General features: G+C 42.7%; 1 protein-coding gene across 1 annotated transcript in view; it reads left to right on the top strand.

Annotated features, from left to right (window-relative positions):
* Positions 1-15,147, top strand: part of jarid2b (jumonji, AT rich interactive domain 2b) — a 98,608-nt gene that overhangs the window by 64,912 nt on the left and 18,549 nt on the right. Inside the window, 2 exon segments of the mRNA XM_034124804.1 lie at positions 3,248-3,492; positions 12,286-12,501. Coding sequence (XP_033980695.1) covers positions 3,248-3,492; positions 12,286-12,501 — 461 coding nt within the window.

The raw sequence follows: 15,147 nt of genomic DNA, 5'->3' as shown, positions 1-15,147 counted from the left end.
TTATGCGAGCAAGTAATTACTTGTTACCAAATTAATAGTTTTGGCATGGTAAGGTCATAGGGTTTTATTTATCCACTCCCAGCTTGTGGATTAACTGCAAGACCCTTAATTATCTCACCATCAGCAAAGCAGATCGGTGTTTATACCTATTTATCTGTGCTGTTAGTGTATCTAAGGAGGAAGACGATTGGAATTAATAATACATAGATAAATGTGCATTAAGACAATTTAGTCCAATTACTAAAGATTACCTGTGACCAGAAATGTATTTTTCAGTAATTGTTAGAAGCCCCCCCTAAGGATATCTGCCATGTTAGTTAATATATAACAGATAACAGAGGATCGTTCTAGGAAAACCTGTCTAAAGAGGCTCTGGTTGACTGTCTAGACAGGAAGTAGTAAGCACAATGCTTTATTAGCTCATCTGTCTCTGTCCACATTCTTTTGCACCGTTGCCTCTGCTTTATTTATCTTCTCATACCGTTTGTATTTAATTTTTGTGTGTGTCAGTTCGCTTTTTGTGCGTGCCAGTTATTCTCTTTTGGAGCATTTAAATATGATCCAAGTTCCGAGCAATGAAACTATCCAGGGTTTAGTTCACCATAGAGGCTTTAATAGAGAGCTCCCTCTCTCCTCTGACACTACTTAGAAAGTGTTTATAGCACAGCTTAGTTGACGTTGCCATATTACATTGCAGATGATTAAATGTATTCAGTGGTGGGACAGGTTCGGGGGGGCTGCACATTTGAGTTGCCACATGACCACGGTAAGGTATTTGTTAAAGCATTGCTGTGTATGAAAGCAATATTATAATCTGTGTCCAAAGGCCTAACATGGTGGCATGTTTGAGGTTAAGTTACCTAACTCCGATTGCTAAATATCTGTGTGTGTATCTATGCACATTGTGTCTCCTCTTCTCTTTGTATTAACTTCCCCTCTCCATCACTTCACTTCTTCTTCTCACACACTTTCTTTCCCAGCCTTGCAGTCACGCAAACCTCCCGGCTCCGAGTGTCCCTCTTCACCCCCCCCCCCCCCCCCCCCCCCCCCCCCTCTCTCTCCATCACTTCTCTGGCCTCATCCTTCTCTGTACTTCTCTCTGGCTCCAATCTCTGTCCCGAGTGACACAACTTAAGTCGACTTATGGTGTGCGTGCAGGCTCAGAAGTTAAATGTTTCATGAGGACAGACTTGAAGTTGGGTTGGCGAGGGTATAATAAGGATGCATTTTGTGTCCTTGCATGCGTGTATGTAGAAGTGAATACATGTTGAGACTATTCAGTCAGGCAGCAACATAAAGCCAGTGTAGCAGACATAATGTTGAAGTGTGAAACTAAGAAGATTGCGCTGTACCTCTTACCTCCTCCTTTTGTCACATTTACCTCTCGAGACGGCCCTGAATGGGTTTGAATTGTATCGATTCATTCATTGAATTAAGTCAGTTTTGGAAATGTTTTCCGATCAATCCTTTCTTATCTTTTTCTTTTCCCCATTTGTTGTATCAATTCTCACTCTAGGCCCTTCCTTTGTCTCTCATTTACTCCCCTATATCACTCATGTTAACAGGTTGGCTACGGGTCAAATCTCAACTCTTAACTTCATGTGCAACCTTCTTTGTTACTATCCCTTTTTCTCTCCATGTTTTGCAAGTAAATCACAGCCTTCTGTGAAGTGACATCTGTCCCCATTGTGTTGCTTTGCATATTGAATGTTCATGTTCTTTGTTCTGTAACACCAGGGGAAAACAACATCCTCTATGCATCTCGCTTTTTAAGTGAATGTTGAAATAAGACGGCACAATAACACCATCTATTAAGTAAAATTAGTGATTCAACTTTTCACGGCCACATTTATTGGGAGACTAAAAGTCTGTTATTCTGTTTGCACAGAGAAAATGCCTTAAACATTAAGTAAAGTGGACGTTTTGTAAACTCAAAATGAAAGCCAATACGATTTGTGTAACTGCTTATCACCATTGTGTACTATTGATTTCCAGTTTACCAAAAATGCCAAGTTGAATTCTTTCATAGGCTTTTGTTTACTGCTTGTTTTGATTGTAAACAAACTTGATGTGAGCAAACTGTTGTTTGTTCAGTTTCTTCACACTTTCAATGCAGTGCTTTGGCAATGTGTGTACAATCATCTCTCAATTTCTCCCATATTGAGCTTTACACCCATGTCACGGCAGGAAATTGACACGTTTTGACTTCACGCTGTTCTCTGATTGAAGTGTAATCGGAGCTCTGCACCAAATGCATTGTGGGTGTTCTCCAGACATGATCCTATCTTCCCTTTCTTCAATCGGGTCCACGGCAAATTGACAAATAATACCAGGATATCGCATTTCTTCTATCACTACGCCTCAACATTTATAGGCTAGCTCTGTCACACACACACACACACGCACACACACACGCACACACACACACACAGCAGCTGCACTGATCGATTAGGGCCACTTGCTGGTTCGTCTGCACCCTGCCAATCTAGGACTTTTATGGTTTGTGTGTGTGTGTGTGCCTGTACACAACAAAGTGTGAACGTGAGTGTCCCCATCCAGGTGTGTGTGTGGCGTGAGGGGAAGCATATGACAGGCACGTCCATGGCTTTATTTCTCAGACACACACTTCTTTAAGATTCTCTTCCTTCCCTCACCTCCACTGACACACACTGTGAAATAAAGAAGGAAAAGAGACACGCAGAGGGGGAAATGAGAGAGACCTCTCAAAAGCGTTGTGCACCACAGAGGAAAGAAAGCGCATGTTAAGAGGTGGAAAGAGGAAAAGAGGCACTTTTAACAGTGGAAAGGTGCGAAGGAAATGAGAATAAAAAGGGAATTGCTTCATCTTTATTCTTAAGATGAAGAGACTTTAGTTGTTCTCTGGAATCATCTTTCATTCAGTACTCGACAGGAATAAAAAAGCATCTACAAATACACTCAATGACCATGTGAACAGGTACATGTGTGGCTATCTGCACCTCCATGATGGGCTTACAACCACTTTTTACTTCACAAATATGCAATTGAACACACAGAGCTGATTCTTCACTACAGAGTAATTGTTTCAGCAATCCAACATCCAAATGCCACTGCGCCACAGCAAAACAAAACAATGAGTGTGTTTGTGCATAAATGTAAAATATTTATAGTGAGATTTTAATCGGCTGCAGACTCTTACATTGCTAAGTGTAATTAAATATTCATCAATCACTTACTCTTCCTTCTTTCCTTGTCTTCTCCTTCTCAGACCTCGGCTCCAGGCCCAGAGGAAGTTCGCCCAGTCGCAGCCGAACTCTCCGAGCACTACGCCGGTCAAGGTGGCGGACCCCGGCACCCTGACTGCTGCTGTCCTGCCCCCCGTGCCCTCTACCTCCACCTCCACCTCCACCTCCCTGACCACCCTCTCTGCTTCAGCCCTCACCCTGTCCATCCAGGACCTGTCCAGACGCAAGCCCAAAACCGAGGACTTCCTCACCTTCCTCTGCCTCAGAGGTAAGACTCTGCAGAAAGCAGCAGAGGGAGACGCAAACACAAGCAGAGTCGCAACAAATGGTAAACAAGGAGCAATGTTGTTCATTAAGGAAGCTGCAGATACGTTTTGCTAATATTAGATGTTTTAATATGACCCCATGGCATGGGTAATTGGTAGAAAGGCACATTACATACTAGCTCTTTGGCTGGAATTTGCTACTGTTTGGGTGTTTTTGTACGGGTCAGCAATATGTAAGCTTATAGTTGCAAGCTAATGATGCAGCATTTTGAAGACCTGTCATACGGTTTGTCTAGCCTAGATAGATAGATAGCACATATAGTAAATATTGTCAGGTTTGGACCACCCTTCACTCTAACACACACACATAACCACACACGCGCACACACACACATACTGCAAATATCTGTATGCTCGCCCAAGGCTAAGATTATCCAGCATTTCATCAGCTTACACATCTCCCCCTCCTACCTTTCAACAACTATCTGTCTCTTTAACACCCTGCCTATCACCCTCTACCACAGCAGCTGTTTGCACGTTTACTGTAGTGCTACACAGTAACACCCCCCCCCCTACCCCAGACTACAAACACTACACGGGTTCATCGACACTATGTAGCATCTCTGATGTCAAAGGAACTGTAAAAGCCATGGCAGAGTAATTAGCAGCAGAGATTGTGTGTTGAGCTCTGTTTATTGGGATTGTGTGAACCAGAACAAAATAATTAGGTAATACACCCACCAACCCACTGCCACACACCTGTAATATAATACAATTTTACATCTTCCAACCCCCAAAACTCACAGAAACACAGGTGCTGTTCTCTTTTCTGCTGGAGTTATTGAAGGATTAATGTTGCTTATGATGTATATCTGCTGGCCAACAAAAAAAGAAGTCCGCTGCCATGATGGTAAAGAGTTTCTCCTCACTTTTCTGGCTAGTTCATATTTTTCTTTTAAGGTTTTACGGCTAAAGACCAATGAATCATTCTTGAAAATATATATGATCTTTTATAAATCTGAGAAAAACAAGTACAAAAGAGACTAAATGTATTTGTCCCAGGAATGTTGAAGTACATTCTATTAACTTTATATAGCAGATGTAAGGAGTGCTTACCAATCTGTTTTTCAATATCCATATTAAAATATATCTTTCGATTAAAATAGGTGTTGTAACAATACCATTGTGTACTAGATGTCCTGTATATAGGCAGTCTTGTACGGATAAGATATAAGAGAGTACAATGACCCTTATAACCTTTAATAAATCTTTAGCTCTACATTAATATGGGCTGTACTAAATCACTCTTTTATGAAACATGAAAGGAGAGGGAGTGACGCATTCAAAGCTGAATATTAAAAAAGTTGAGTACCTTTTTTTTAAACAACCTTGGTCGTGACTTCTTTTGTTCAATATCCTACTCTCCTTTTTCTTAAACATGTCCTCACAACCAGAATTAACTTCTTTTCAAGACAAAGGCCCGGGCTCCAGATTAATTTACTGTTATCATCATTAACCTCTGCCAGTCGTACAAAGTAGGCTAAAGACTCACGAGCGGCGGCAAAGTCAGATTGGGACGTGACTGCTATACGTTGCTATTCTGACGAGAATAGTTTCATTATGGAATGTCATTTTAACCTTACAGGGCTCATTCAAGAACGTTTATAATTGAAGGTTGCTAAAAAACGACTGAAGCCTTTGGTGAGAGCCCTGGCTTTGATTAGCATATATAGGCCAGGATGTTACATAGGCTAATGATATAATGTCCCATATACTTTGAAGCTGAGATTACTCTGAGCTCTGGGTGCTAAACTAACCCCACCATAGCATGTGCAGTGGTGGACTAATGAGGAGTAGGTGGTTCCGACTCAGTCTCTCTGCTTTCTCTCTTTATAATTAAGGTGAGGAATGGTGTTTTGAAACCCATTTTTTAGTCGCAAGGTCTGCTTTACTTTGCTACGAATGCTAATTTTAGAGCTAGGCTGCTAAGCTAACAATTCACGGTTTTCCACTGGGCTTTTTCCACTGTGCTGCCCCCTGCTTTACCGCTGTATTTATAGATCCAGTTAGCTCTGTGTGGATATGAATATGTGTGTTTGTGTTCTATCCATTCTGCAAGTTTGACATTTTCCTGAGCGGGCTTCTTCTGCTCTTTTTTGCCTTTGGCCTCTCATTTGACCCATATGCAGGGGCCCTTACCAAAAGAAGGACATGGGAGAATGTCAGCAGAGCCCTTGAGGTTGTGTGTCAGTACGTGTGTGTGTGTGTGTGTGTGTATGAGTATGAATCCATGCTCACTATACTGGTGTTGCCCGTTGTGCTTATCTCCTGTGTGCCCATAAATCGTGTGTATGCACACATGCAGCATCCATGGTGTGGAGACAGCCAACGAGGACAACCCGTGGCTGGTTAATCTTTCCAAAGGGACTCGCCTCTTTGATATCGTCTGAGACCCCAAATCCCCTTTTAAGATTGCGATACATGTGTCTCTTGTGATCTGACCACCACACACATTAGGCTGCTTCATGTCTGCTACCAAAATGCCTCTGACAGGATCTCTAGCTATATTATGGAAATCTCACAATCCATTACCCCCGTCATTCTCTCTCCTTCTTCTCTCATATTTTGAAGTCATAACGGCAACATTTATACCTTTTAACCCCATCAGTGGTGATTTCGCTGATCCGTCCCAGGTCAAACGTTCACAACGTGTAAACACACCCTCTGCAGTGTTTGCTTTTCTTATCGGGTAAACATTACGTATCCACCACAAAGGCTTCTATCCATCACTCACTCTGACATCTACATAAAAGCAGTTAAAACATGAAAGACTTCAAGCTGTAACGTGAGCTACAAAAAAACAATCAAATGTTGTGAAATCTGAACTCTTAAGCCACTCTGTGTTGTGACATTTAATGTAAGTATTCCTCCATTATGCACATTACTCATGCATCCAATTGGAGTTTACAATAGACAACATTTAATTCTTTGGGGATTTGTATTCCCCCACCAATGAAGTGTGGTGTTGTTGCTGTATCCGAGGAAATAATTCTGATGCAACGTGGGAGTAACTGGACAGATAGAAGTGAAAAACAAGATTTCTGTCTACTGTATGGCAGCATTCACAGCATGTATGCTCACCACCCACACTGTCTAGGGCTTATATTCTGTATTTATCTCACTGCTCTTCTCTTTCTCCTGCAAACACACACACACCCTCACACACTAGCAGAGTGCCTAGTCCTTGCCCGTGCTCTCTTGAGTGGTGTTTATGTGTGGTCCAGGCCTGTAGATGCGCTGTTTATATCCATGGAGAAAGCCATTTGGGTGGTAGCCAGACAGTCTGCCTCTGGCTGCGTCTGCCTCTGGTAACCTGGAGGAGGGTGCTGTGCTGCTGCTGGCAGGGGGGGGGGCAGCACTGAGAGCAGCAGAAGGAACTAATTCAGATGTTGGCTTGCTCCAGGTTTTTACAAGTTATCCAAAGCTTTCATTCCAAAGCTATTTGGGGTAATAGGGACACTATTTTAGGAATGATTGTTGTCAATCACCACTTGTTTCTCTCTCTTCTGCTTTATGTAACATGTTTGAGCATCTTCAAAATACTCAACATTCAATACCAGGCATTATGTCCTTTTTGGATAGATTTATTTAATGAAGTTTGTCCTCATTGAGGCACAATCACACACATGCACACACTCCCACACAATCACGATATACACATTGACACAGATGAGATAAGAACAGATAAGGGAGTAAATGAATAACTGTCTGCACACACACTCCTGGAAATGAGTGTCTTGCATAAGGTTTTGTTTCCAGGAGTGTGAGTTTCTTTGTGATTCTGTGTATGCCAGTGAATATGTGCACACTGTTTACCTCACTGCACCCCCGGCCCTCTCCCCTTCCTGCCAGCGGCCCTAGCAGGGTGCCTCTCTCTGGTTCAGCGAGTCCAGTTTCTCGGTTCTGCTTGCGCAACCTCGCAGCCCTGACCTAGTGAACCAAAGACCTTAGATCTCTAGTCCGTGATTACACACAGGAGGAAAATGTGGACTTTTCACATCTGGTTTTTGCAGAAAGCACTGCCAATCATGGGAGCTGTGTGTAGCTAGCTTGTTGGATTTGATTTTGTTTGATGGTATTTTTATTGTCTGAGAATCTCGCTTAACTAGACGCACATTTTCCCTCCTGGGAGTAGGATTTCAAGTCCGACAGCTACTCTTGTGTGTCTCTCAAGTGCATTGCTGCTGTGACAACTGAGTTCCCCTCAGGGATGAGGTACTTTGCTTCCTCTCTAATGTGTGATTGCTATTTGATTAAAGCCTGGAAACATTACGAGTAGCGTTGTGACTTTCTTGTCAATCATGATGCTAAGCAGAAGTCGGTAGGGCAACACAGAGTGATTTTGCATTATCCTCCAGCTACTGTTGTGGGGTTAATGGTTTTGCTGACATTAAGGAATGTCAATTGGAGACATAATCCTTAATCTTCTCCGTCTCCCTCTTTCTGTTTCTCCTCTGCTGACTGATGAACCGTTTTGGCAGAGCTCAGCTGTAGGAGATAACTTTTCCATGCCACAGAACCCACATTTGTCTCCCTTTTTGACCTTCCCTTAAAAAAACGCCTTAAACTTCCTGTGCAGACATGCAGCACTTTGCGTCTAAGTAAGCACGTCCACATGTCCCCATGGCAGCTAAACCCTCCTGATTGACTATTTAAATTGTCCTCATTGTTTCAGTTCCAGTTAAGGGGACAAAAGAAGGGTAGCCAGAGAATGGAGGTTTTGTAATTATGCCCCCCCCCCCTCCCCACATACCCAAGAGCCCTGTTAAAAATGACAATTCTAATAGATTCTTGCAGACCTAATTATGATTTGTCTGCGGTCGGAATGAGGTGGATGAAAAGATGGTGTAATTGGGGGATTGGGTTTGAGGCCTTGAAGAAGGACTGAGATATGTTTTTTTTAACCACAGATGTGTTTATATGTGCAGTGTGTGTGTGTGTGTGTGTTTTCTATGAGCTGACTGTTTCTCAGCTCCACAGCCACTCCTCTAGTCGAGATGCCAGTGGTCGGTGTTGGACCACTGGGTCTGTTTGGCAGGCTGGCTTTGTCTGTCACTCTTTGTGTCCTTATCCTTCTATCGCAAAATCCTAGACAGTCTTCTTTCGGGGATCTTGAATATATTAGAGGATACAGTTGTGCTGTTGTTACATCTGTTGTTGTCTGATGTCTGCTGCCTTCTCACATTCTGCTTCTTTCAAAAACTATTTCTGTCCATCTAATATTTTCTGACTCACTGCCACCGTCTGCTCCATCTCTCTTCCTCTTTTCAGTTTCCACTCTATATACCTTTTGACAACCTGCATTTATTACCAAATCCTGAATGTTGCATTGTTAAACTGGTCCCCACAAGTACTGCAAAAGGCACAAACAAACTCTACCTCTTATGTATTTGAGCATTTTCAACTCCACTTCCCTGCACCCCCAAACAAACACACCCTCCTCCCTCCATGTGTGCCCCCAGGTGCCCCTGTGGTCTGTTCGCCATCGGCCCTCTGACCCCTGTTCAGAGCAGTAAATTACAGCCATTTAGCTAATGAAGCAAGTCATTAGAAGCTGATTGGGCCAGTGTGTGTGCCGCCTCGCCGTGTTTGTTTGGTCTAAGAGAGGAGCGTTTGCTCTGTCGCCAAGATAAACGAGGTGTCTGAGCGGTGTGTTTGTTCATGTGTGTGAGAGTGTGTCTTTAGGTGGATGTGTGTGGCTTTTTTTCTATCTGTTGGTGTGTATGTACGTCGCTGCGGTCACCTAACCTCCCAGGGCTGATCCGCTGGTTGAAAGCCAGACAATTGCATTGTGGCACCGCTACAAGGGTTCAACCACTTATAATTGTCTGCATCCCACTTCAGATGCTGTGCCAAGAAACCACAACACTAACACACACCGGACAGGGGTTGGGACTTCTTTAACCGGCCGTGGTGTGAGAATATATCCCAGCATGCAAAGAAACAGCCCATGTGTGGTTTACTGTGGATTATATAAGACGCTGTTAGTTTCTGTCCTACTGACTCCTTTTAGAAATTAAAGAGGGCAGGTAAAACTAATAATATCTGTCCGGGAAATCTGCAACTACTACAGATTCTTTTCCGTGTCTCCAGCTCTCTGAGGGGATAATTAGAGACTGGCAGAGCTGCTGAGTGAAAAGTGTGATCCAAGGCACAATCAGATTTTTTTATTACGTTGCTCTGCTTCTCAGTGTATGAAAATGCTTTGATACGAGAATGAGATTAAAACTAGGCTTTCAAAATAAATGTGATGTGACGTATGCTAACCAGAGGTCCCCCGACTGGCCAATAAAAGTTGTTATTGCAGTTTAAAATGAAAATGAATCTATTTTCAAATGTGTAGTTTAGGCTTTAGATATGACAGATGAAATAATGTGCTCATTGTGTTCTCATCGGAAATCAACGTCATTTAAGACATTGATTTACAGAAGTGTGTTGGTGGTCTTCAGTGTTCCCTTAAGGACCCTTGCTTTCTATTTGTATTTCGATAGATAGACATTTTTAACATCACAATACATAACTGTTAAATGCTGAAGAGATTAACATTGCTCAGACTGCATCAGTTAAGCTTTCTATTATGTCCAATCCTCTGTCAACAGGGAACACACTCTCATTCAGGGTTTAAGTAGGTTTCTTTACACACACACACACACACACACACACACACACACACACACACACACACACACACACACACACACACACACACACACACACACACACACACACACACACACACACACACACACACACACACACACACACACACACACACACACACACACACACACACACACACACACTGAGCTCCATTGTCCACTTAGTGTACTTGTATTTGTCTAACATTTTGCACACATTTTGGACAAAAGATCCCTTTTTTAACATTTATTAATGCATGAATCTCTCCAATCTAAAACATATTGTCCAAATAGAGACCTATTGAAGTTAAAGTGCTAATTTCCAACATGCTTTATGTTCTTTATAAGATAAATGCCTTTTGTTTAATTGAATTATTTTGGTGTATGACTTGTTATACTTTTATTAAGCAACTTTATAATGTACACAATAACAAATGTGTAGAATCTCAGATAAGTATTAAGTGCCCTCTATAACAAGAGTGCTAATTAAATAATTGGCTAGGCTTAATTGACTCTGTGTAATTTAAAGTGCTCTGTATAGCTTAATGCAAGCTAGTTAAATTCAGCCTATTTTTCAGAGGCTTAACATCATTTTAATTGACATATAATCGTGCATTGCTTTCCATTAATGCCCTTTTAACACTGCGGGCCAAAAACCACAGGGTTTGCTGAAGCATATTACTGGAAAATGTTTATGAGTCTTCTGGAAGCACACAGAGGCATGATGCAGCACAATGAAAATCCGAAATGATATACAACTGTGCCTGTGTGTACATATATTTAATATATCTTTCCAAACATAAAGTGCCTGTTGCTAAAGCTACTCTCTACAAGCCCGTCTTAGTTCTTATTCCTGCACCTATAAGAGAGGGCCAGCTGTTTGCACCCTGATTTACGAGTGCAACATTATGAGATTTAATAACATAGCTTTGGGCTTTATGACCATTTATGAGAGTGTGTGTCTACATCCAGCTAACTGAGGTAACATTATAGGCTATCTGCTGCCAAACACCATTTACTTCGTTCCAGCACGTAGTGAGCTAGACTTCTCAGAGATGACAAAGAAAGTGATTGAGTGTGATGGAAAGAGAGAACTCTGACTTTCTTCCCAAATAGTGGGAGAGATTGACAGTAATCCTGTTTGGAAGAGTGAAGGCAGCAGATTTGGGATTAGCTCCGCAGTTACTCTTTGGTTTTCTAAAGTCACTCTCTTACAGAGTTAGATATCAGAGCACATGTATGGTATATATGTCTCAATAAAACTGTCAAGATGGAGATTCTCTTTGGAAAGACGACCCGTTTCATGCTCACATTGCTTAAGCTTCTAGCTTTAAACATATGTTGCATCACCCCCCCCCCTCCCTTTCCTTCTTTACGGTGCATAGTTATACCAGTCATATTGTGAAAACCACCAATACATTTATTATTATTATTGTCTTGGAATTACATTTGCAAAGCATTGTCACAGGAAAAAGTCACAGGGCGGTAAACAGTCACAGGTCATTGTTAGTAGATGAATGTTAAATCCATATATTCACATTGTAAGAAGAGCGTTGGAAGACAAAAGAGGTTTATTCTGATTCAGAAACAGTAGGTATTTTGTTGTAGTAAAACTGTCATCGCTTTACAAATCATTTTAACATTGTGCTGTGTGTGTCCTTGATTACATGTGTGTCTTTTAGTTTGTGAATGCAACAATGGTGCCGTTGTGTGCAGAGCGGTTTACAAAGCATCAATAGGCCACCAGCTGGGATAATAACTGATGAAAGAAACAGCAGCACAATTCCCATTATTCACAAACGCTTGAGCAACTTCTATTCTAACATTAATATTTCACCACTCACACATTGATGTTGATTCAACTGTCATTTCAGAGATTAGAATGAAAAACGTATTGTTTTTAGCAAGCATGGAAAGCTGGTGCATTCCAAAAAAAAGGCAGTTGATTTTTGACAAACAGTAAAAGCAGTATATCTGTGTTTTTCAATGCTTTTTTCTTTATTGAAATTGTGATTTATTTTTCCTTTCCTACCCTCCTCCCACCACCTACCTCTATATTATTAATTAACCTCTCCGTGTCCCTCTCTCTGCACTCAGGTTCAGCGGCCCTGCCCAGCAACATGGCCTACTTTGGAAGCTCCCAGGAGGAGGAGGACCTGGAGGATGATGAAGGCGAGGAGGTGGAGGAATTGAGGAACGGTGGGATTTACTCTCATGGTTGGGGAAGCTACAGCCAGGCCTCGGCCTCCTCTTCCTGCCACTCCACCCCCCGCAAGGGCAAGCTCCCCGGCAGGCAGCCGCTCAACGGGCATGGTAAGGACCGGACTAACGCCTGGGCATAAGCATGTAAAGAGTGACGTCCTGTCGTACATTTCCAAGGGCTTGATGGGAAATGTAGTCAGGAATATGAGCAGAGACAGACTGTTGGGTCTAATAGGTCACACATGTGTTTACCATCCAAAGAGATGAAGGACGGAGCAAAATAAAAGAGAAGAAGCTCAGAAGTGCATTGTGTAGGGTTGAAGGTGAGGTAAGAGGAAATATATATAGGGCACTCTAAGAGAATGAGATGGATGAAGAGGGAGTTGAGTTAATAACTAAAGAGGAATGGAAAGAGAGAAAATGAGATGGAGAAATTCCACGGAGGAAGAGGGAAAACCCAGGCCGTAAACAGAATCAGTCACGGGACAGAGTGGTAGCGCTATTTTCTGCGTGAACGTGAGACATTTCCTAAGTTTGCACTCTTGTTTTCCTGTGCTAGTCACATGGGGGGAGCAGAGCAGCACATCAAGTCTTTCCACCCCAATTAACACTTAGCTTGCTAAGCCCTAACAAAGTGTTTATGCACACTGCAACAGCTGGCAGGGGCCCCCGACACATGCACAGCGCACTGACAGCATACTACACCCCTTGGGGCACGTAGACCTTTGGATGAATACACATACACACACTTGTGCGGAACATTTTGCATGCAACTGAGCCCATGAGAACAGACCCACTCCACATCCCAGCGTACATGAGTATGAAAACAAGTAAGCTGCATCTTTTTAATGCCAACAATTAAATAATGATTCTACATTCTGAACATCTGACTTCTAGGTCTTGAGTACGGATAGAACAAATACAAGACTGTGGGACTTTTTCTACAGTGTATACTACTTAGTTTATAGAATCATATATATTTGTCCTAGAGTTTTTACAGAGCCATATAAATAATATTTCAACCTGGAGGCCCTCACTCTTGGCTGACGTCGGGGACACACAATCCTTCCGGCCAGGCGTTTCCCCTCAAAGCAACTACTGGATTTCATGGTTCCTCCTTTTCCCCCTCCCCTTACTCTCTCACTTCCCACCCTCAGTCTGTAGAATCGCCGGCAGTAAGGTTAAAAAAGGTGAACGCTTTGCTCATCTCTTTCCTCTGTCATCCTCTCAAGTGGAATGTGGAGGAGGAGGGCGGCTGCTGGGAGTAAGAGAGAAAGGGGAGAGGGAGGTCCATAGATTAGCTTGAACTGAACTCTTGGGGGATCTGTGTGCTACCGTTTGAATAGTTCACTGACACCACGAAACACAGACGGATTGAATGTTCTCTCTTATTCTTCATGAGCATCTGTAGCTGCAGCTTGAAACATAAACTGTACATCAACAGGTATATCTCTATAAGCAGCACAAACAATAGGATTTTGAAACCTGTTTGAACAAATCCAGGCTTGTGGTGTGCATGAGGACAGAATGGCCTGCTTTCTTATCTCGTATACAAACACTGTTTGCAAAGCAGCTCGGAGCCTTCGCTGTGATATGCTAAATAAATAGATAAGAGGGGGGAAAAGGCAGATAGACTTTGTAGGGGACAATAGAGATGAGGGGGTTAAGGACACTGTTTTCACACATAGGTGTGCACACACGGTCAAGACTAGGTCCTTGTGTAGAGAAAGTGTGTGTGCTGTATCAGAAACACACACACACAAAAAGAGTCAAACACACACCTCAGTCCATTTTGTGGGTTTTAAGATTGGTGTCAAACGTGACACTTTAATATGCAGCTTTGGGCCACTCTCCAGCAGGAACAGAGTTATATAGGCTCTTAGGGAGGATGAGGAGAGGAAGGGAGGGAGGGCCGAGAAAAAGAAGAAATATAATTAGTAGAGGAGAGGGAAAGATTTTATTCTAGGAGCTAAAAGGCCCGACATTGCAGGCGATTCATCAGCTCTCCGTTTCTCTCTCCCACTCGGCCATGTGCCATGTTGACACAGCTAAATTAAAGCGCTTTTATTGGGCTCAGTTTCTTGCTTAGCTCACTCCTCAAAATGTCAGGATTTCTCTCATTTTTTATGGAGCCTGGGGCCCCAGAGACTTGCAGACTTTCACTTCAGGTTATGATTGGATACACACCTTTTCAGTATAGCACATACACACTTCTGCAGATAGAAGCATAAAATGAAAGCAACCAAAATGCACACACACATCATCTAACAACATGTGCCTTGATTGGAGAGCATACTGTATGTGTTGTGCATTGCGTATGTGCTGTAAGTGCTGTGTGTGTTTGTGCTGTGGCCTCCTGTCATTCTTTCCATGCAGCCTGTTGATATTAGGAGGCCATGAAACTTTAAATTGAGCCTCATACAAGCTGAAGAGAGAGCTATTGAATATGTATGTTAATTGCCTCGCTCCCGTTTGACTCGTTTAGCATCATCCCAGGGGGCTCATGCAGTCCACCTCCATTTTGAACAGGCTCATTGACATGTAGTATAAAGACGTTTTCATCCACACCTTAAATCATGCATATTTCACTGATTGGTCTATATGTTAGCCAAAACCCTGTCGCTCGGATGTATGTGCGGGCCTTTCCACTTGGTGGTTGTGGTTCGGTGCTCAGGGTTAATATGACAGTCTGCACTACAGGGGGGTATTGAGACCTATGTCCACATATTGGCACTGGCATAGGTGCACGGTAGCCTG

The sequence above is a fragment of the Trematomus bernacchii genome, unplaced genomic scaffold (assembly GCF_902827165.1).
Source record: "Trematomus bernacchii unplaced genomic scaffold, fTreBer1.1, whole genome shotgun sequence".
NCBI lineage: Eukaryota > Metazoa > Chordata > Actinopteri > Perciformes > Nototheniidae > Trematomus > Trematomus bernacchii.
This window is presented reverse-complemented; position numbering and strand designations above follow the sequence as displayed.